This window comes from Mya arenaria, chromosome 7, assembly GCF_026914265.1.
Source record: "Mya arenaria isolate MELC-2E11 chromosome 7, ASM2691426v1".
NCBI lineage: Eukaryota > Metazoa > Mollusca > Bivalvia > Myida > Myidae > Mya > Mya arenaria.
This window is the reverse complement of record NC_069128.1, coordinates 42,470,777-42,494,941: the sequence shown is the minus strand read 5'-3', so window position 1 is coordinate 42,494,941 and position 24,165 is coordinate 42,470,777. Positions and strand designations below refer to the sequence as shown.

Below are 24,165 nucleotides of genomic sequence, written 5' to 3'. Positions count from 1 at the left end.
ACTGCTGGAGTTTTCAGTAAACTTCCCTGGTTGCAAGTGCGATTTGTCAGCAATAAGAACACCACCATGCGCATCATTACGTCTGTCTCTGATCAGGATATTACATCCAAGCCATGGTGGTAGAAGATCGGATGAGCTATATTTGGCCTGTCTCTGCGCGGATATCATACCCAAGCCGTGTTGGTTGGAGCTCGGATGAGTTTTATTTTGCCTGTCTCTTTGGATATCACCCATGCGATGTTGATAGGATCTCGGATGAGCTTTATTTGTCCTGTCTCTGCGCGGATATCATACCCAAGCCATGTTGGTAGGAGCTCGAATGAGAGTTTTTTGGCCTGTCTGTTCGCAGGATGATTTTTATTTCACCTGATGATTTTTAACTTTGGTCCAGTAAAGTTTCCGTTGTATCAAGGTTCTTGTCAATTACCCTGTCAAGTTGCTTTTATCCTTTTTTGCATACATTTAAAGTGTTGTTTTCCAATTTGTGAAGTGATGCCACTTTTCGATTAGGCTTTGTGATTTTGTGCTTGTGTTTGGCATGGCTTGAGGGAGAGGTATGCCAAGGCTTTGCATGATAAATGATGTATCCTGTTCTAAGTTTATGTTATCTGTTATAGAGCATTAACTAGCTAAAATACTGTCAAAATAATGCTGGAGTAGTACGGACATTTCCATCAATACATGAACATATTATATTAATTATACAGTTGTTTGGATTGTGTCGCTGGGGACAGGTCCATTTATCTTCGCTCTTACCAAGGCCACTTATTCCGTAAAATGGAGTATATATGAATTATAGAGATAAATTTAATTAAAAGGTCATAACAGTTTGCTTTATGCATTCAGACAACGAGCAAAATAGTACAAAGATAGTACGTATCTCCCAAATTTTACAACTGATAAGCACAGATTTTAGCATTACCGTCACACTAAATTGTGGATCCAATATGGAACGAGTATTATTTCTAATCTTAATCGCATTTAATGTGGGTAACAAAGGTAAATAGAGAAGGTTATTTTCTTTTCTTTTTAATTATTAATAGACATGGATACACATATATGCGGATGCTATTGCATATCGGAATGCCTTTGTAACTATAATTCACACTGGAAATATAACAGTGCTGTAAGAAACACAGGTAAATTTCGTCGACTATGTATAATTATATATCATGTAAAAGACGATGAATGATGTTTAATTGACGAAAACTTGATATAAAAAGTACATTCATATAACATCATTTAACGTTCCTACACAAAAACATGCTCAATGATAAAAGCGAAAGATAAAATATCTAGAAGTCAATAAAGTGGGGCTTTGAAAGTAACAACTTAATTTCAACCATTATAATCGTTACCATTTATTCCAAGGTATATTTGAAAATTAGTCCGCGGCAAAACTTGAACGATCAATTTCTATATCAGCCATCAAATAAAAAATCAAATAAACAATATGCTATTTCCTTGTAACGTGCGAGCCAAACAAACACCAACAGATCCCTTCAGGGAAAAGCATGCTCGACCTTGAAGGGGTCCACTGGTCTTTATATGTATATACACTAACTTCTCTATTCTTACAGATCACGGGCTTTGCTAATTTGCATATAACCAAGTTAACATACGTACTACGAACGTACTTCCGTTTTATACGGAATATTATGAACGCACATCCGCCTACAGCGGACCGTTACACCCTTTTCTCATTAATGTTGGGAATGCAAAAAAACACATTAACACATTCCCACCCGTTTTAGGTGCCTGCGCCAATTGCCCCGATGGTTTTCTCAGTTTTGGTAGTTCCTGTTACCATTTCAGCCATGATACGGAAACGTGGCTAGATGCCGTGGTAAGGGATTTCGTTGTTTTATACAACTTTCACGGAGGTAGTTGGGTGCCGCGGGTTTGTCGACCGGGCACACAAAATGGGATTTAGACACACTGCATTTGTGCTGTCAAATTTAATTTTCACCCCTAGAGCAAGGACATTTGTCAAAATCTCTGGGGTCTCGACATGTGGTCAAGGCATTGAAAATCCATTGCAAAAATACTGCACAATGGTTATATGAAAAACTATAGAAACAAGCTCAGTAGCTGAAAGTTTATTTCCCGCGTGGTGGTCTCAAATGGGTCTATAAAATCTCTCCTGTCTGGAACATCCTTGCCAAGGCACATTTCTAATGCACGCTTGGGAAACGGCCTCTGCGATACTCATTCTTGGGCGCTGTTCCAACATAAACCTCTTATGAAGCTCGATTCCCAGCTATGAAACCACATGAAAATAGATCAACGTACAGTATATTTCTAAAAGTTCAACTACGTGCATCCTAAAATAGTTTTTGAAACTCTAGTCATTGTCCCACTAGAGTAAATCCAACTCAAAATGTGTTCTTAACTTCTTACAAGACACCACAGGCGACAGCTTTGTTAACATGAGATATTGTGAAATAGTCATAAAGGTAGACTTCTAAACGAAACCGCAACCAGTGTAAGACACTGATACTGAACTATATTCATTACCTCAGGTGGCCTGTGATAGGCTGTACAAGGGTCATCTGGCGGAGATAGACGACATCGGGGAGAACCAGTTCTTGCTGCGTGAGGCAGAGCAAATCCGAAGTGAGTAGAATCGAATGGTAATATTTGTCCGCCAAAGAATTCAGTGCATGAGTTGGATTCTTGCTTAGATTCAAGATTCAAGATTCAAGATTTATTTAGATCATGGGTTATTACAACCATGTGATCAGAACAATAACGTTTTAACAAACAATTAATTAAACATATATATATATATAAACAAAGTGGACATATATTACATACAGTTTCCTATAATAGGAAATACTAAGACAAATAAGTCGTATTGTTTTTAAAGGAGAATGACTATTTGACATTAGATAAAAGAAAGTGCCACAGTGTGTCCCATTCCCGTTCATAAAGGGGCAAGGAATGTAGTCCATGCCCCTGGTACCTTGTAGGAGCAAACGATGTAGGAGCAACAAACATGCCTGGAATATGCATCCCTCAGCTTGTAAATCAAGGTCCATACTGTCTGGAATTATCAAATGTATATTCTAAAGTATCTTATTATATATGCCCGGCGTCCTGGGTGGGGCAAAATACTGATAAACGCCGTACAGTTTGTAAGCATATGATTGACCCTATTTAGCCGAGTACTGGATAGGCGGGTCAGACCTTCAAGTAACGGGCGTTTGGCGTTGGTATACGACACAAGATCCTATTGGGACGGAGTTCAACTCGTGGTATCCTGGTAACCCAAGCGGAAATGGTGAAGACTGTATGGAAATTGTGCTCAATCCTCAAAACCAGGCTTTCTGGAACGACCAGACTTGTCACGATATGCAGCATTATATCTGCGAGATACATTCGTAAGTATCTTGTTAGTGAATGCAACCGAATACACGACGTCACTATTCACATGTGTAACAAATGCTCGTTGAAGTTTTCCCTTTGGTCTGCTGAGAACAGCGGACAAGAGTCGGTATATAGTGACGGAGCTCTTTTCTTTAGTATGGATTCATTTATACGTAGTAATGGTAGATCAAAACTTTAATTATGTGATTGGAACTGTATGTTTTCTTTAGACGATAGAACATAATGATATATCATAGCATTGGTGTCATCCTGATTGTTTTTCAAATGGTGTACACAGTGTGGAAATACCACGTTTGGATATCACCTTTTCGAATGTGGCCGTTTTTTTTTTATTTCTTAAGGCGACAAATGACGCAGTATTACAACACTTGTACTGGTCATAGCCAAAAGGCAATAACATTCGGAACCTCAAAACAAACCTGAACACCCAGCAATGCCAATAAGTCCGACTGAAATGTTTTTCAAGTTTAACCCCTTTGATAAAATGAGTAAACAGGCGCTGACATTCACATGAGTTTTTTTGTAGTCCAAAATCAGAGTAGGTACATACACTATAAATCACCAAAGTACTTTTATAATTCTGTCTTGCCAATGGCGAAACAAACGTTGGTTGTTCGTCGATAAACATGTTCTAGTAACGTACGTACTATACATATAACTATTATTTTCAGAGATATGGTGTCTGAACCGATTGGCTGAGAGATTACTGTTTGGTCCAGTGTAACAACTTCTGCATCAATAAAGAAATTGAAAAGGCGTTTGTTTTGTAATTCGCGACTTTACGGCTTCCCATAATGCATTGCGGCAACAGGACTTCCGGTCAAATTAATAACCAGCAGTGGAAATGCTAAAATACGATGTAAAATAACCGCAGGAAAATTGTAAATAGTAAGGAAATTGTAATTTCATTTAGGGACTTATCAAATAAGACAAATGACTTGATAGAAAACATGACTGTATTAATACATGTATATGCTCCTACCAAGTCTGGATTTCAATGTAGATTTTTTGTTGGAGTCCAAAAACTCATTGCGTTTTTGTTAAAAATAAGCACTCTATTTGCATAAACTTTTTCTTAGAAGAGTAAGTGAACTAATAGTAAACAGTTTTGACAAAGAACTGACCATGTGTATGAAACTGTTTCCTCTTTCTTCAACATTACCATTTTGAAAGAAGCTTATTCTTGGTCGAGTGTGTGTACGGAAAAAAACGACAAATAAGAATAGTTGTTAACTTGTTATCAATGCATTACGTTATCTTAATGAGATCAAAAATGAAACCCGAGTTGTCACAGAAATGTGACAAATGCACCCGACTGGGCCTGTCGGACGGTAAAATATATTTGATTAAAATCCGATTGTTATTCGGACTTCCCCTAGATCACCTGAGACAATCATTTTGATTGTAAGAGACATTGAACGGAAAACGCAAGCCTTACCATGGTATTGTACAGTAATGGCATTTCATGGTTGAGACAATAAGTTTTGCTTTTAATTCCATACTGTACAACATTGACCTCAGACAAAGTATGACCTTGACCTTTGAGCTAGTGTTTTATGAGCTACACACCTTTCCTTGAGGTTGCACAGTTCTGAGAAGTTTGATTAAATTCTATTAATAGTAACAGAGTAATGGGTGAGATACAAAGTAATGCTATAAAGTCCATTTTGTACAGCATTGACCTCCAAGTGTGACCTTGAGCTTTGCAATAAAAGAATTACTCTTGTGCTCATTATTCCTTCAATGATGCTTTATACTTCTATGGAATTTGATTGAACTTCCTTTGATAATACAAAGGTATGGCTGAGACTCAAACCCTTGCTATAAAGTCAATTATGAATAACACTGGCCTTCCAAATGTGACCTTGATCTTTCAGACAAGAGCATAGAATTTATGACCAACACGCTTAATAACTTCCTATGTTTAAGAGAAATCCAATCAATAAGAACAAAGCTATTGTGAGATAAGGTTTAACGGATGGACACAATGACAAACAAGATTACTGATGATGTCATTACTATATGTTATCCTTTCTGTGCATTTAAGTGTATACTATACTTTCAAATTGAATGTTTTATATCCATAAAAGTAAAGAAATTAACAAAGACAAACAAGGATGTACATTTAATGTTCACCACAATTGCACATTTACCAGTAAACTCAATCAGTAAACTCAGTATATATTTATATACACAAGAAAAGCTATGTATGTGTTATTTCACAAACAAATACATGAGATATACTTTACATTGTATTATACCATGTCAAGTATATAATATAAAATGTTTGCCACAGTTGCAAATTAAACTAGGTAACTTTTCCTCCAATGCAAATCGCCAACATTACTTGTCAATATAATATTAAATTCATTTGACCAGCAACAAGCAAAAATGGGGCTTACCATGATCTTTTGAAGTTGTCCGTTTTTAGCATTATGAAAAATACATTATTAACAGTAAATGGTAAATAGCCCTCCGACATGTCTTAAGTTTTCTCATTTCAACTACCTCTAGGAATTTCATTCAGGAACTCGGTAACAGTTTTTATGTGGGCAACAATTTTGTTGTTGTTGTTATTGTTGTTGATGAAATTGAGTTATTTCACTGACTTATACAAACAAAAATTAAACAGCAATTGCCAGATATTCAATTTAAGTTATAAATCCCTACCTCAATTTTTTTATAGCATTACTAACATATTTCTGTGACAAAGACCATATTTTTGTCATATCTTATTTTATTAACATCAAGTTCCACTTTGAACTTTAGGTGAATTTCAACATTGACAAAAGCATTTTGTTGACATTTCCCACAAATATCTTTTTCGACCACCTACACATGAAACATGAACAAATCTGTTCAAAAACATACTTAAGTACACATTACATATCTTATTTTTCTTTGCAAAAAATAAAGACCCCTTTCCAGACCTTATGTAAATCCCTGATTTTTAAACATAAAGTTAGTACTAAATAGTAATAAAAGTATGTTTTGCTGCTAATTTCCTCACAATCAGAGCACCAGTCGGCCATTTTCTATCAAAAACAACCTTGGATGTATGCCGGTGTATTAGTAGAAATTCATAAAAATTATAATAATAATAATTAAATGTAGTGTTTTAACATGTAATTTATATTTATTAGTTCAAATTAAAGTTGAATATTCCTAAGAGTAAAGTCTTTAACTGCTTTATCTATGAGCAGTGTACTTAAATGTAAAAAGATTTGAAAACCATCAATATACATCCGAGTTTGCTTTCAATGGAATATGGCCGATGCGCTAAGACTGCATTCCTTAAACTATCAAAATATGCAGGCTGCTGACAATAAACATGATGTACATAATTATGCTGATTGGAAAACCACAAAGCACCTTGGAATGTAACACACTAACACATAAAAAATTACAAGCATAATGTTAAGTATATGTATGTTGTTTAAGTAAATAATATTTGGACTTCTGTATACAGTGGAATCCAATAGGTTCTCTAATTAGGATGTGTGATATTATCGATATGTCGATATAGTACGATATGGTGTGAAAGTGACATGTATCAACATGCATCGGCGGAATATCAATATTTTTTCTTGTTCTATTAATATAATATTGTAAATGCAATGTATGGTAAAACCTCTTGACGACCAGATTCAGATCTATGTGTCGTGAAATATGGACAGAATAATCATTTTCTACAAGTATAATTAAATGTATGATGATTGTACTGTTGTTTCATTATATATTGGGTTAATCGAAATCGGAAAGGCATAAAAATGTTCAGTTAGTCAGTGCCCAGTAATAATCATTTTAATCGTTTTTAATATCATTGTAAAACATGAGACAATATGTCCATCAGAGTAATAATGATGAAAAAAGTTAATTAGTAGGCGCAATAAAGACAATGTCAAATTATACTCTAATATAAGGAATGATAGAAACATTTTGTGATATTTTGCACTTTTTCTGTGATACTTTTAAAATCTGTACATATTACTTACAATGATAAATTGTAGAAAAATTTGAAGTGATTTATTATCTTGACATTAAATCAAATAATAAAACAATTGATGTACTTCAATTTCGGTTAATATGGAGATTTATCGACCTGATGAATTTGCCCTCGGTCGATATCCCTTCATCCGGTCGATTAGTCACCATATCGACCGAAACTAAAGGGCAATTATTGTATAATAAGTAATGGTTGTATGACATTGAAAGCATGTGATATATATATACTTATTACTAGTTATATTATCAGAAAACAAAACAAAAACATAATTTGTTTATAACATGTACATATTTTGATTCGGTTACTGTTTCGGGTAAACATGTATATACTTCCTACATAATACATTTTTTATTTTTTTTATATAGATTATTTAAATTTTTTGCCTGGCTATAATCAAGTGCTGCTGTTGAAGGAATGTTTATAATTACAACATCTGGTTGCTATGCAGCAAGTTGGAACCCCTTGGCATTAGCTGGAACCCTCCCACACGATCTCACGAGATTCTACCTTTTTAATATCGCTACAAAATATAGTCAACATTAACTTTACAAATAAAATATATATTACAGGACTCTGTCTTCTGTGAGGATGAACAATAACTGACTACCAGTATATATTTCTCCCTGCTGAGTGAAGCTAATATTCTTTAATATGTACAAAACAATTAAAGGACACATCAATTTTATGCATGCAGCAATTTGTTTTAGACAGCTTGAATCAATTTCATGGACTTTATCTCAGAACAAACACAAAACAACATCAGACATCAGACAGATACTCATTTGAAGTGGGAAGAATTTGGTAAGTCCAAGGGTAAAATGATGTTTCAATAGCGTTAGAAATGCTTTTTGGCAATGTATGGCATTTTCTGTTCCATATTCAAATGAATATTAACAGTATGGCTCTGATTATGGCAATGAATCTGAATTAGGACAAGTATCTTTTTGATACTTCACTCTGATTAAAAAGTTTGATATCAGACCCTTTAAAATGTGAATAAAGGCCTGTAACTACATAACGGTATATATAAGAAATACCACAAAATATATTCAAGGTCAAGTGACAATTTCACAATCCAATAAATTTTACATTGTACAGTAAATTGAGTAAGGCGATTCAATTTAAACAAACGACCAACTCCAGGAAGGCAATATCAAATTGATCCACACAAAAAATGAGCAGGAACATCCCCTATTGAATTTCTTAATTTTGCCTTACTGGGCTGGGTTGTTAGGTAGGTACCTGAAGCATTTTAAACTGTACAGTCAAAAACTTAAGTGAGTTGTCAACATCTGAATGTTTATATGTCATATCTGGTGTCAAAGAGAGTGGTGTCCATCCACTGCAGATGGACTTTTTGACTAAGTGATAAAGGAACCATTTTAAGCCATTTGGAATGCATACATTCAGTCAAATAACAACAAACTTAAGCCAGTGAAAACATACTTGTATATTCAGTATGCAACCCTTTAACCTTCAATTTTTATTCCTGATTTCGAGTTTAAGCACTTGACATTTTGTGAAATTCTAAATTCATTTGTACGCCTGGGCGTACTGGAGTTTGCCTAGATACGCCCCTGGTGTAATAGAATAGCCCTAATTTGTGCACATTCTTTATGACTGTTATGATAGACAGTCTTAAATAATTCAACAATGTCGGAGCAAGACTTAAGCATCAAATACATTTGCAAATACAATGTTTATATATGAAATAACTTAATATTAATAACTACATGTACAGGTCATAACAGCACAACCTAAACACAATTGAAGCCCATCAGGATGCCTTATAATATCTATCCAGAATAAATATGACCAGATAATATCAAAGGTTAAAGGTTTTGGCATAAGTGGCATATTAATGCCTATGGCCATAACAAAAATAATCATGGCAACATACACAATATGAACAAATACAAATAGCACAAAACGTAAATTGTCACATTTCAAGATTGAAAAACAAACATTTAAGAAATAGTTCAATTTCCAGGGTAGAGTTTTTTAAATTAATTACAGCTTTGAAATATCTAGCAATATTTAACAATTTTCTCATTGAGGTGGTTAGTAAGAATGGTTTTGACATTTTTATAGAGGGCCAGAATGTATTACCTATAATAAGATTTTTTGTAAAATATACGATACAAAGTCATACTCTTATCAAATATCAATAACAAACAGAACTTCTATTACAATACAACATGAAGTGATACTCATCTTCAATCATATATCAATAACAAACAGTACTTAAATTGCACATTAGTATCTAAATTCACATAATCAGTATCTGAATGCCCCGGCCTGGCCAGCTTTGCGTATAAATTCCTTTAACGTTGTCTCATCCAGTTCCTCGAAGGCGCGTGTTTGAGTTACTGCAGTCATGTGGTTAAGAGCAAACCGGAAACAAAAATCCTCCAGTTCCTGTGAACAAACAAGGAGTTTTTATAAAGGTGCATTAGGAAAACAATATACATTAATTCTTCGATGTCAAGTAAATTAGACCCAACAATAAAACCCTTTATTGCATAGTATCAATCGCTACAGCAAACATGGGCTTCAGTTGGTAATAATCGCAGGAGTGTATCAACGCAAACACACTTTACAAACCAATGAATTTAGTTTACAGACAGCAGTCACTATTTTCTTAAATAAATGGAATCTTATTTTCTAGGACAGTGAGCAGTTTTATTTTCTTAGTACTGAACATAAAAGTCTTAAACAAAGGGCAATACATTACAATTGACTACTGTATTTTATTTGAATTGAATTGAAAAGAGCTATTCCAGTAAAATATATATAACCCACGGTGGAAAGGCAATTATTTTCTTAGTATATGGGTGGGCGTCTTTTATTACTAATTTGGACCCCAAATGGGTTTTGCTTCTGTAGGGGGGGGGGGGGGAGTATTATTTAAAAGTGCCTTCCCCCAGGGGTTATATGTTTAAATGGAATAGCCCGAAGACAGGTTTCCAAGTTCGCAATATATGATGAGGTAAGAAATTTTAGGATCAATGCAACCTCAACACAGGTATCAATCTTTTAAGGTAACTGGTGTATAAATACGTTATTGTGATTTGGATACCTTATTATTTTAAAACACGAATCTCTTGTTATACCTTAGCCTCATATTTGATGGCTGCAGCGTACAACATGGCAACATTATGGACGCTGATGCCGTGTCGGATAATCTGCTCACATTTTCGCTTCAGTATCGGTTCACAATAAGAATTAGCAAGATCCAGCAAGCCTGAAAATAAAGGTTAAACATTACCACTGTATACAGCAGGGCATAATCGAGACCAGTGTTCTTTGACAGAAACAGTGTCTAGCATTTGGGGAAAATGGACATTATTTAGCTAGTGGAAACAGTCTTTATAAGGCAGTAATTGTCCAAAAACTGTGATTTCAATTACAATCTGAATGTCAAAGGTGTGCAAAAAAAGGAAGATAAGTAGATTCAAATAGTTGGCCATGCTAGAAAATAAGTATCTTCCATGGCCGAGAGTGTAAGATAGGTTTATCTCGACTAGAGCGTAGGGTGTTTTGCGGAAACGAGGTTTACCGAGGGCAAAGATAAAAGAGTACCTATTTTTACCCTATATATTTTGTTTAACTGAGGTGGGGAAAAAAAAGCCAACTATCATGGCCGCTCGTGTAAGATAGTTTCTTCCCAACCCTCTCGCAAAATAACACCCTACGCTTGGGTTGGGATGATCCTAACTCACAATTAGTTGTGGAAGATACTTATAATCTATCATGTGTTTCTATTACAGAATAAAAATCTGACCCTAGGGCACGCTGCCTAGCTGTTAACACAACAAGACTTGTTACCAATTTACGCACATGCTTTTGGGTCATACTTTTCCATCTGCACCAGAAACATTTAAAACATACCTTTAATCTTTACTTAAGACACACTCTTGTTGTGTTGTGTCGATTTTTCAGTGATCAATCATATTTGTAAGCTTACATCATCATACCTATAGCCTCTTCAGGAAGCAAGTCAAGCTGGTCTGTATACAGGTACTTGAGGAAGGCTTTATACACCACAAATGGGTACTGGGTAATCTCCACTACACTGAAGTAAAAACAGTAAACTAGGGCTATCACAGAAGGGATGAATACCCCCGTTGATGCCGGGACACACGGAATGGTGCAATACATTTGGATGTTCATGTAACACAAGCTTTTCTAGACCAACTGAGTCAAAGAAATTGCAAAGTGCACACCTGCCAATGCCGACCAACATTTTATGCAAAGTTTCATGAGTGTGGGTGCATTTTTTTGAAAGTGCAGGTTTCAAAAGCCTTTTTAGAGACTTTAAATGCATGTTAAAGAAATGGTGGGTATATTATAAGCAACTTTTTTTACCAAAACTCTTTTTTTTTCGAAAACACCTAAAAAGTCTTGCTTTACTTTGATGAAATAACAAAAATATCTAACAATTAAAAGGATTGAAAAGTTGGCCATTTTTTTTTGCTGAAGATGATACTGATATATAAGTAATGATTCTCACTCTTTCCCTGCTTCATCCCAACATGGCTGAAACATGGACCGGAAATGTTCACATCTGTAAGAAAGAATTGACTGTGTTTATTATACCTTGCGAGAAAGTCAACACACCAGACCACATCTATCCATACAAGAGAAAGTAACAGCCCGGACATGACCACCTATCCTCTATGTCCATATATGCAGCATTCTAAAGTAAACAATCACTAATTGTGACCTTGACCTAAGAGATAGGGACACTGGTCTTGCAATGACACCTTGTCTTGATATGTCAAACACATGTGTCAAAATCTGTCCATACAACAGAAATTTACAGTCTGGACATGAGATATTGATCCTTATTTTTTTCTTTTGAACCCTAAGATTCCATAAAAAAAGATCATCTAAGAGTCTAAAACACTGGAGGTCAGTCAGGTTACGCCAAACAAACCTTTTATTAATTGATAAAATTAATTTGCTTTCTTCATATTTCTGTGCCATTACCACAACTATTGACAATTTCATCAAAGGCGAACATTTGTCAAACAAGAGCTGTCCTAAGACAGCGCGCCTGACCCTTGACTATGCCGCTTTGACTTATATGTGCCTGTTAAAAGCAATAAAACAATCAAATTAAAAAGTGAACAAGAATCGCAATGTGACAAAACCAGGTCTTTAATGATTAGCAGAAGAGATTCAGTTTCAACTGCTTTCTTCTATTTTTTGTAACAGTGACCTTGATCCTAAGGGCCCCAAACACAATCCCATGGAAGTCCTCCATAAACTCTTCCTACATATCAAGTTTGGTCACAGTATGTCAACCATAACTAAAACAGTAATTTGATTTTAGTAACAGCGACCTTGACCCTTGGGGGCCAAAAGGCACTCCATGAAAGCTCTGCATAAACTTGTCCTATACACCAAGTTTGGTCACACTATGTCAACCCTTACTTGTGTTATTCAGTACTAACCTTATTTCTATTTTTAGCAACAGTGACCTTGACCTAGACCATAACTCTCGGGGCCCAAAACACAATCTTAGGAAAGGTCTCTATAAACTCTTCCTATATACCAAGTTTGGTCACAATATGTAGACCCTTACTTAAGTCATTCAATACCAACCTTTTTCTATTAATAGTAACCTTGACCTTGATCCTAGGGGCCTCAAACGCATTCCCATAAAAGGTCTACATAAACTCTTCGTATATACCAAGTTTGGTCTCTTTATGTCAAACCCAGCTAAAATTATTCGATACATAAGGTGACTTTGCACTCCCACCAGCCTGCCCAAACAATGACACAAGTCATTCAAATAACTTGTTTTCCCTTTATGAAAATGTGGTTAAGAATATAAAAATATGCCTTTCAAAAGAAATTAAAATAAAATTTAAAAAAAATCATTCAAGGGCCATAATTTGTATTAAGGGTTATAATGGAGTTATGTTCCTTGATGTAAGATGGTCGTCAATAAATCAGCGAAGTATTAAGTGCATTGAATGAAGGGTATAGAAGTTTTTTTATTAAAATCCCAACTTGCCCTAAAACTTTAACCAGCCCTAAAACTTTAACCTAAGTCAATCAGGGGCCATAACTTGTAATAAGGATAATATGGAGTTATGTAACCTTATTGTGTGATGGTCCTGAACAATTGTGGGAAGTATTAAGTCAGTTGATGAAGGTTATAGAAGTTATCAATAAATATCCCAACCTGCCTTAAAACTTTAACCTAAGTTCCATAGTCAATTAGGGGCCATAACTTGTATAAAAAATAAGCCATAATGATTATTCAGGATAATCTGCACATATAGGATAAGTTGAGTTGAGTTGGGTTTTACGGCATCGCAAGACTGTATAGGTTATATGGCGCCATTCAGGCAGGAAAAAACTTGTTGGATCCACATTGGACACATACTTTTCAAGAATTAGATTGGAAACATATATTTTTGAAGTATTTTTGGCAAAAAAGGGCCGTAACTCCTAAATGACTAAAGCGATTTCCATGACTATCGAACTTGATCAAGATATTATGGTCACAAACATGTGTTTAAAGTTTGGTGAGGATTGGACAAACGGTTTTCAAGAATTAGATCGGAAACAATCTTCGGGACGTACGTACGTACAGACAGACAGACAGACAGACGGACAGACGTACGTACGGACAAGGGCAACCCTATATGCCGCCACTTTGTGGGGGCATAAAGATAATATTGAGTTATCTAACCTCAGTGTAATGGCCCTAAACAACTGTGTGAAGTATTAAGTCAATTGAATGAAGTTCCATAATCAAATCAGGGGTCATAATTTGTAGAAAGGATACTATGGAGTTATCTAACCTCATTATGTGATGGCCCTGAACAACTGTGTGAAGTATTAAGTCAATTGAATGAAGGGTATTGGACTTATAAGTGAAAATCTTAACTTGCCCTAAAACTTTAACTGGACGCAGACACGAGTAGAATAGCCCTCCTTATTCTTCAAATAGTCGAGCTAATAAAAATCATTGAGGCAGGGGTTTTGGACACAGGCCAGCAGGAATGAGAACATAAAAAATATTGATCTAGAATACCTTATTTTCAAAATTGCCTTGTGAACACATATCTCCTTTCCTTCTACTTTAAATTTAACATCACTTGTGATCTGAAAGATATAACACAAAGCATTGTATATTCATACAGATTTCATGCAAGTCATTATTATTTTTAACATGAAATCAGCTATAAAATGCGATTTCTTTTAACACTTTTCGGAAATTTATACGGGCTTGGAAAGAGAACATCAATTTATGTGGGAACTCATATTATATAATTGAAAAGAAAATTATTCATAATAATTGTGTTACAGTCAAAGCACATTATCCCAACTTAACTCTTATTCATATGCCGCAATGGCCATACTGCCACGGATATCAACAAGTCTACCTGGCAGGCCTTAATCCAGTCATCAGAAGAGGTGATAGCAGGATAAAATGGATTATCATTATGATAAATATATAAATGACAAAAAAAAAAAAAATACTCACCTGATCGTCAAATGCATGAGCTATACAATTCATCACCCTGCTTCCCTTCATTTGATCTGAAACATAACAGATAGATATATTCCATTAAAAAAATGTTAATGTTTTCAGGGGCAAACTGTGTAAGAAAGGGGGGGGGATGTTATCAACTTGGAAGCAGACAACTCAATAAATCAACGGTTAGAAACTGCCAGCGTAAGCTTTCCATTGAACAGGTGGCATGGAGAATGTAGCAAATACAATGCCTGCTGTTATATAGTGTGTAGGAAGGAGATATTATAATAGACTTGGCCAAATACCGCTCATTACATTAAATTTACAGCTCAAAGACCATTTAATATATATAAAGACTACAAACCACTTTACTTTCTGACAGACTGGGTCTCCATGTAAGAGATTAAGTGGGAAAAGCAACACATGCATGATCAATGATAATCAGATCGTAGTTAAAACTGTGTAAGAAGTGGGGAATGTTATGGACATGGCTAGAGACCACTAAATAATTCAAGGTTACAAACAACCATCCTTGCTGACAGCATCAGATCTCTAATCAACAGGATGTGTAGTCACAGTAGAGAAAGCAGCAAAAACATCATCAGCATTCATAACCTGTAGGGCTGGGTATTGCTCAGAATTTTTGTGATACGATACGTATTGCAATTTGAAGGTGGCGATACGCGATACGTATTGTCGATACGATACAACAATAGTTATAGTACAAAATTGTCTGAATAAACAGTTCAACACTTTTTATTTCAGAAAAGTGTAGTTTTGTTACACACAACAACAAATTGTATTAGGTATTTAAACTGTGAATGTATTAACTAACAAGTCTTTTCTTAGACCTATACATGACCATGCAGAATGGTTATAAAACAAAGATTTTTACTGTTTAGTTGCAACTGTCAACTACGGTTTGAACACAAATCTTATTTTGAAAATGTAAAGAATTGTCATACACTTGTAACACATGTTAAATAACTTAGCTTGTCATATTCTTCTTTAAAAAAAACTAAATTGTCTACAACATAAGGGCCGTGTTGCCGACACAATGTCCCCACTTGTGCTAAAAACACCTTCAGAAGCAACTGATGTTGCTTGTACACAAAAGTTTGTCTTAGCAAGCACACACAAGTTGTGATATTCTGGGTTGGTTTTCCAGTACATGTATTCTATATGGACTGGCATTCGTTAGTGATGTTTTAGCTTTTCTATATCTCACCATTTGTTGTGACACTCTCTCACGAAGGGGCACATGAAATTCAGCTTTAAAATAAAAATTATTCCGGTCTGTCAGCACGTAAATCATATAACTCTACCGCCCAACCCTACAGCGTACCTTGGTGTATGGGTTGATCAACGGTATAAACACTAGAGTTGGGAGTGTTGTTACCGACGTGTCGATATTATGGTGTCGTCTTAGATACATAAAACATGTTTGTAGTACCGGCTAGCTGCTTCTACCTTACAAGTAGTGCAAACAGCCTTTTTATAGTTTAAACATATTTGTTTTACAATGATTGTTAACAAGTTATAACAACATTATATTAATCACTTTCGTTGGCACGATCTTACGCGAGAGTTTGTTTCGAAAAAAAAGACCACACTTTGAAATTTCTGATCCACATGACAGCATTTCAGATGACTTTACTCATAAAGCTAGCAGTGCCGCACGTAATCAAATTTATGCAGAGAAATATTAGCTGAGTACATGTATTAATAGCAAATTTCTTTAAGCTGTTTCCCTTTGAACCGATATGCGACAAAACGATAACCTAACCAAAATTTGAAGTAAAAACACCAGTGCAAGTCGATTTATCGGTATATAGAGCCAGCACTAATAATCTGTGTAAGAAATGGGGAATCATTTGGATATGGCTAGAGACCACTAAATAGTTCAAGGTTACATACAACCATCCAAGCTAACAGCATCAGATCTCCAAGTAACAGGTGGTATCTGATAGCATTCTTAACCTGTGTAAGAAATGAGGAATGATATAAACCTGGCTAAAGAACACTAAATATATCAAGGTTACAAACCACCATACTTACTAACAGAATGAGTCCTCCATGTTACAGGTGGGGTGGAAAAAGCAGCAAAAACATCATCTGTGGTCATAAACTGTGTTAGGAGTGGGGATGTTATAGACTGGCCCCTGGATTGGCCCCACATGTAAACTTTGCCAGTCTCTGTCATAGCAGCTGATATGTGGGAGTAGTGACTAGCAGAGACCTCTATGAATCTGGAAAAAAACGTAACATCAATTAAAAATGACCACCCTTTACATACTGTTCGAACAACGGAGTGCGATAAATATTTTATGATTTTATGAGTTGGTAAAAATTAGGCTTTGGATCAAAAAGCCCAAATTCTTACATCGATTATTGGCTCAAAAAATTGCAACAAGCCCAGCAGACAGTTTAGGCCTTAAAAAATACATTTGGTTCGGGTTACCTGACCCTATCTACGAAATAGGCGCCAACCCTACCATTTTTATAGTCAGTTGGTAATAAAATAATTAATATTTAAAAAAAAAAAATATTTTTTTAAGTCTGTGTTTTATATCTAGTTAAAAACCTTAAAGCTTTATTCAGAATTCAGAATACTTCTTTAACACCATTCTAAAAAGATGAAAATTACGTTCCAATATAAAGCCTAATAAAAAAAAAATATTTATTTTTTTAAAAAGCCTACCTACCCTACCTGTTTTTGAAAAGGATGTTACCCTAACCAAAATATTTTTATTTTTGGCCTTACCAGGGTTGGGCTGGTGCTTATTTCAACTATAGGGAGAATGAAAACTGTCTACAGAGTATGCTTTAAAAATCTTTTCATTCTAAGAAATGTCATCAACAGTTTTCATTTCGAAAAGTACCGGTAAAATATAGCGTAGTAACAACAGTACAGGTTAAATACAACCATATCATCATCATATCAGGAAGTAATCATTCTATCCCCTACCTTTCCCCATCAGCCTGCACTCTTGATGGTGTGACTAGATTAGCTTTGTTTCCAGTACCCAGCTGTCCGTAGGAGTTGGCCCCCCATGAAAACAGCTCTCCTTCATCTGATAAGGCCAGGGTATGGGCATACCCACATACAATCTGAAATGAAGTCCTTAACTTTAAGCAAATGATCTGCAGAAGGGAAAATGTAAAAAGGTAGGTTTCTTAATATGTGCTCCCTCTCCACTGACAGTTTTTTTTGGCGAGTTTGCAACATATATGTGCAAAATTCATCTTAGTAAAAAACGTACTATATTTCAATTACCTACAATAGAATTTCTACTCATTGACAACATTCAATTTTTTATGCAATCTGATGACAACACCTTTTCTTTGTTGTCATTTTGTACAGAAAGCTAAATATCTATAATATGTATTTGTATGACCAACCAGATGTGAATATTATCGTATACTGTATAATACTATAGTATTCTGCAGCATCTGTACCCTGCAGGGGTTGGGTCTTTTACACTTATATCCAATGCCAATTGTATATTAATTTTATAACCCCAACAATTCAATAAATAATTTCACAATACCTAATGAACGTCTATTATTTTAGACAACATCTGTACCTTGCAGGGGTTGGGCTGGTTTACATTGTTGCCAAGTCATAATGGTCCATTGCCGTTTTAACTTCAACAAACCTCTAAATGTCACAATACCTGTGAGACTATGGTATTCTGGAGCATCTGTACCCTGCAGGGGTTGGGCTGGTTAACATTGTTGCCCAACCCTAACTGTCCATTTGCATTGTAACCCCAACCATACACCTTAAACAAAACAAGTTTGCATTTATTAGTAAATATTTGGAACAGTCTGCACAAGTTTACTTTGGAAAAATTATCAACCAGAATAAGGTCAACCAAAAGTGATTATGATCAAAGAGAGAAGGTTTACTTTGCTATTTGTAATGCTTAATATAATCTTGTGTTCTAAGATTATTATACCAATAAAAAGTGAAGATGAAATTTCTTAAAAAACAACAACTCTTTTTTATAATTTGATAATGCCACACAGTACCATCATACAAAATACTTACTTCTTAAAATCACATTAAAAAATCTGTTGTTACCTCCCCTTTCTCCATTAAGGCCATGGAAGAGGTCTGTCCACAGGCTATAGATATGGCCACTCTAGAACCTGCAACAATAAAAGTGAAGTGTTATCTCCCCTTTCTCAATTAAGGCCAAGGAATAAGAGGTCTGCCCACAGGCTACAGATATGGCCACTCTAGAACCAGCAACAATAAGTGAAGTGTTATCTCCCCTTTCTCAATTAAGGCCATGGAAGAGGTCTGTCCACAGGCTACAGATATGGCCACTCTAGAACCGGCAACAATAAGTGAAGTGTTATCTCCCCTTTCTCAATTAAGGCCAAGGAAGAGGTCTGCCCACAGGCTACAGATATGGCCACTCTAGAACCTGCAACAATGAAAGTGAAGTGTTATCTCCCCTTTCTCAATTAAGGCCAAGGAAGAGGTCTGCCCGCACTACAGATATGGCCACTCTAGAACCGGCAACAATAAAAGTGAAGGGTTATCTCCCCTTTCTCCAGTAAGGCCATAGAAGAGGTCTGTCCAAAGGCTATAGATATGGCCACTCTAGAACCGGCAACAATAAGTGAAGTGTTATCTCCCCTTTCTCCAGTAAGGCCATAGAAGAGGTCTGTCCAAAGGCTATAGATATGGCCACTCTAGAACCTGCAACAATAAAAGTGAAGTGTTATCTCCCCTTTCTCAATTAAGGCCAAGGAAGAGGTCTGTCCATAGGCTACAGATATGGCCACTCTAGAACCGGCAACAATAAGTGAAGTGTTATCTCCCCTTTCTCAATTAAGGCCATGGAAGAGGTCTGTCCATAGGCTACAGATATGGCCACTCTAGAACCGGCAACAATAAGTGAAGTGTTATCTCCCCTTTCTCAATTAAGGCCAAGGAAGAGGTCTGCCCACAGGCTACAGATATGGCCACTCTAGAACCTGCAACAATGAAAGTGAAGTGTTATCTCCCCTTTCTCAATTAAGGCCAAGGAAGAGGTCTGCCCGCACTACAGATATGGCCACTCTAGAACCTGCAACAATAAAAGTGAAGTGTTATCTCCCCTTTCTCCAGTAAGGCCATAGAAGAGGTCTGTCCAAAGGCTATAGATATGGCCACTCTAGAACATGCAACAATGAAAGTGAAGTGTTATCTCCCATTTCTCCAGTAAGGCCATAGAAGAGGTCTGTCCAAAGGCTATAGATATGGCCACTCTAGAACATGCAACAATGAAAGTGAAGTGTTATCTCCCCTTTCTCCAGTAAGGCCATGGAAGAGGTCTGTCCAAAGGCTATAGATATGGCCACTCTAGAACATGCAACAATGAAAGTGAAGTGTTATCTCCCCTTTCTCCAGTAAGGCCATGGAAGAGGTCTGTCCAAAGGCTATAGATATGGCCACTCTAGAACCTGCAACAATAAAAGTGGATTACCTCCCTTTCTCCATTAAGGTCATAAAAGAAGTATGGTAACATGCTATAGAAATGGCCGTCCTGGAACCTGCAACAATAAAGTTGATTACCTCCCTTTCTCAATCAAGGCCATAGAAAAGGTCTGCACACAGGCTATAGATATGGCCACTCTAGAACCTGCAACAATAAAAGTGGATTACTTCCCTTTCTCCAGTAAGGTCATAGAAGAGGTCTGCCCACATGCTATAGATATGGCAACCCAGGAACCTGCAACAATAAAAGGTAGAAGATAAGAATACATTGTACTACAAAGCTGTGAATCAAATGAGTTGCCTGAGGGGAATGCCAATCTTTGACCTACTAGCCCCAAAATCAATAAAGGTCATTCCTTGACCATGACCATGTGATTACCTAGTGTGAAGACTCTACAACTATTTGATCAAAAGATAATGATTGAAAAGTGTGACAATGACACTTCTGTGAGACAAAATACTCTGTTTATGTCTGGCATGTGATGTTTTTCAGGCAACACAAAACAGTATAGCCTACCAATGTGAAAAAAATAAAATCAGACAAATTTAGGGTTAAACTCTTACCTAAAACTGCTATAACTTTTCTAGGTGTTGGCTGGTTGGTTGTTGTGCCTGACCCCACCTGGCCGCAGTTGTTCTGTCCCCAGGCATATATCTGAAATAAGGGAAACATATAATGTTGTTTGCCAACATGTACATGTAGCCAGGTTTTCAAGGTCTTATGCATATAATATTAAACTTGAATGAAATTAACATAAGACCTAAATACTTACACTAGTAAAAAGGCTTGTTCAATTTTAAATTGAATTTCATTTTTAAGGGCTTGTTCCCCTTAGATAATCCAAACAGTTATGTAAGAATTTGGGCTTGTTCATCCAAAATTCTAGTTTTGTTGACTGTTTCTTGGACAAGTGAGTACCAGTGAAGGAAGAAACATCATCAAAGTATACTCCAAGAACAGTGCCTCAAAGGTTTAATAGAAAACATTAAAGATTCCTTGCAGCAAAATGCAAATAAATGTTGTTGTTTTTAAAATCAAATTCACACACACATCAGTCATCGAAATTAGATGGAACAAGCCTAAATTCTTACGATTCTTAGTACTGGGCATAAAAAAATCATCAAGCCCTGCTACATGTATATACAAAATAGAATTTGAGCAAGCTCTGAAATTATTTAACCAGTGCAAGATTGTGGTAATTTTGATGACTTCTAAGTACACCCCTTCTAGAGTAAGATCCATCGAGAAATGACTGAAGGTTTGTAGACATAAGAATGGGCAAAACACCTTGTTATAGCCACCATCACCCAGTTAATAGCATTTAAAAAAAATATCATAAAAGCATAATAAAATAAAGCAAATTACCTCCCCTTCTAGTGTAAGAGCCATTGAATGGTGACTGCCACATGCCACCTTGGAAACTCTTTTCCCTTGTAGATTTGTAGATACAAGAATGGGCATGATCCCCTGAGTGGAGCCTCCATTACCCAGCTGACAGTATCCGTTGTGACCCCAGCTGTATACTTCACCATCTACAAGAAAAGGAGTTTGATCGCATGGCATATCCAGTTGTTACACAGTGATTGTTAATAAACTTATACAAACTTACAATGTGACATAAACACTGAAAACAAAATGATTGTCAAACACTTTAGTGCTAGGTTTGAATGGTTTACAACTAGAGCAAGCTTACTGGTAATTGTGTTATCCTACACAATGTAATGACAACAACTAGAGCTCAGTGTTCTACCCTACTTAAATCAATGTCCTTATGATGATAATCAAGAATACAGTATAACACTATACTCCTAGTTCAAAAGTGGAAGCTCTCGAGCTAAAATAATAAAAATGGATTTTAACAGATCTTCAGTGCTATCCAAAATAAATTTCACTTTTTTTTTTATATGTTTTAAAGCTGCACTCTCACAGATTTACCATCTTTACTACTTTTTTATTTTTTGTCTTGGAAAGAACAAATTTTTGCATAAATATCTGCAAACCAATGATATAAGATTGCTGACAAAAAATAATATCGTAGATTTTCATATTTCCCTTCGAAAATTAATGTGGTATGGCTTAAACTGTTACTAACGGTTTAAGAAAAATGCATAAAAATATCAATTTTTGAACTTATATAAACAAATCAGCAACCTGAATTTCTGTCAGCAGTCTTACATAACTGGTTTCATGGATTATCGCAAAAATTGGCTCGTTCCAAGACAAAAAATAAAAAAAGTTGTCAAAACGGTCAATCTGTGAGAGTGCAGCTTTAAGTATTGGCTGATGCAGCAGACCCGGTAATTTTTAAAGGCTATGTAGAAGTGATCCCAGGTTAAACAGCACACATATATTCTGTTTTCATATATTTTGTCTTGCCATTAAGTTTCACATATTTATGACATACTCTCTGACACAGCAAGCACATGGGGTCCACTTCCAAATGCAATGTCCACAATCCTTTTTCGGCAGAGAGCATCAATCTTCCGAGGCTCAAGACTGCTATGTGAATCACCTGGAATACAAAACTGAAACTTAACTTGTGACATTGACAGTGCAGATCAGTTGATGATTCAGCCCAGACTGAATACAATACAGGTTGCATTAGAAGACGATATGGCCCACCCTGGTGACTTTATAACACAGTATGACAAAGGTCAGAGGATCTAAATTTTGAAAAGAAAAAATCAAAGAAAACACAACGCTAATCAGGTGGACAAATCTTGGTTGCATAGTCTTTCAATCTTGACCATAGGGTCTTTAAACCTAGGCCAATTCAAATGTCATTCAAGGCTGTATTGTCTGCGAATCTTTGCCATAAGGCTTGGGCCATATTGAAAAAAACATAATAATGTGCATCACACAAACTTTTTTATATGTTTAGACATTCTTTATATTCCACATTTGGCGGGGATTTAACCATCAGTTCTTCCCTGCAGGACATAGATTTAACCCGGGCTGAACCAAAAGTCAAAGTCCCTGTTATTCCTTGAACCTGGGGCAGCCGTGGTTAAGGTTGACTGGTGCATTAAAATGTATTAGTCCTATTTAGAGATGATCCTTTCTTTACTTTTACTAGTTTTAGATAATTGTTATGATCAAGGTTTGAAATGAATTGAATAATTTTATTGTTGTCATACCAAGGCCTAAACATCCGCTGCAGTTAGAACCAATGGAATACACATCATCTATGTTGTTGATATAAATTGCTTCATTTCCAGAGCTTCCAAAAACACATATCTTCGCGATCTTTGCAGCATCGTTTGGGTCAAGGAGACTAAATATTGGCCATTTGGTTACATCAAGCATATTTATGAATGACTAAAAATGATTGTGCCATATAAACATTAATTTCATTCTATCAATTTAATAATGTTTATTATATTTTTTTATTTTTCTCTGCGAACCGGAAGTTTACATTTTTCATCCCTGCAAGTGTAAACTGCGGATTGTATCGGTCTACCAATAATGTGGTTACAGTACACTAGTTCACTTACACTCTAGATGCCCCCGAGGGGTTTGCTGGAGGGAGAGCCTACATCCGGGCCTCCCCCGGGTATCTTTTGAAAGAACACTTTACGTAGTAGAACCGCTTTTTGGTGGTTTTCATGAACCTGTAAGCCATTCACAAAATACCCTGCCAACATTTTAAACGATATAAATTTCGGTTCTGATGAAGGGGTGCAGGTGAAAGGTTGCGCCATCCTCTTACGTCAATTATTGTACTCCCCTGACTTAAGCTATATTATCAGTAACACAATTGTAGCTGTTTTATAAAT

The 24,165-nt window shown here is 35.9% G+C and overlaps 2 protein-coding genes across 2 annotated transcripts; one reads left to right on the top strand and one right to left on the bottom strand.

Annotated features, from left to right (window-relative positions):
* Window positions 1–113: 113 nt before the first annotated feature.
* LOC128241157 (perlucin-like protein) lies at window positions 114–4,148 on the top strand. Its single transcript, XM_052958125.1, has 5 exons — window positions 114–303; window positions 1,755–1,846; window positions 2,523–2,616; window positions 3,164–3,383; window positions 4,062–4,148. The coding sequence occupies exons 1-5, from the start codon at window positions 114–116 to the stop codon at window positions 4,087–4,089; spliced, it is 624 nt and encodes a 207-aa protein (XP_052814085.1). The 3' UTR covers window positions 4,090–4,148.
* A 1,371-nt stretch (window positions 4,149–5,519) lies between these two features.
* LOC128241569 (RCC1 and BTB domain-containing protein 1-like) lies at window positions 5,520–23,823 on the bottom strand. Its single transcript, XM_052958571.1, has 14 exons — window positions 23,527–23,823; window positions 22,794–22,901; window positions 21,755–21,921; window positions 20,953–21,043; window positions 18,982–19,049; window positions 18,572–18,679; window positions 17,863–18,005; window positions 16,953–17,143; window positions 14,904–14,959; window positions 14,451–14,521; window positions 11,910–11,963; window positions 11,374–11,471; window positions 10,510–10,640; window positions 5,520–9,814 (listed from the first exon to the last, which is right to left on the bottom strand). The coding sequence occupies exons 1-14, from the start codon at window positions 23,693–23,695 to the stop codon at window positions 9,674–9,676; spliced, it is 1,596 nt and encodes a 531-aa protein (XP_052814531.1). The 5' UTR covers window positions 23,696–23,823; the 3' UTR covers window positions 5,520–9,673.
* Between the last annotated feature and the right edge of the window lie 342 nt (window positions 23,824–24,165).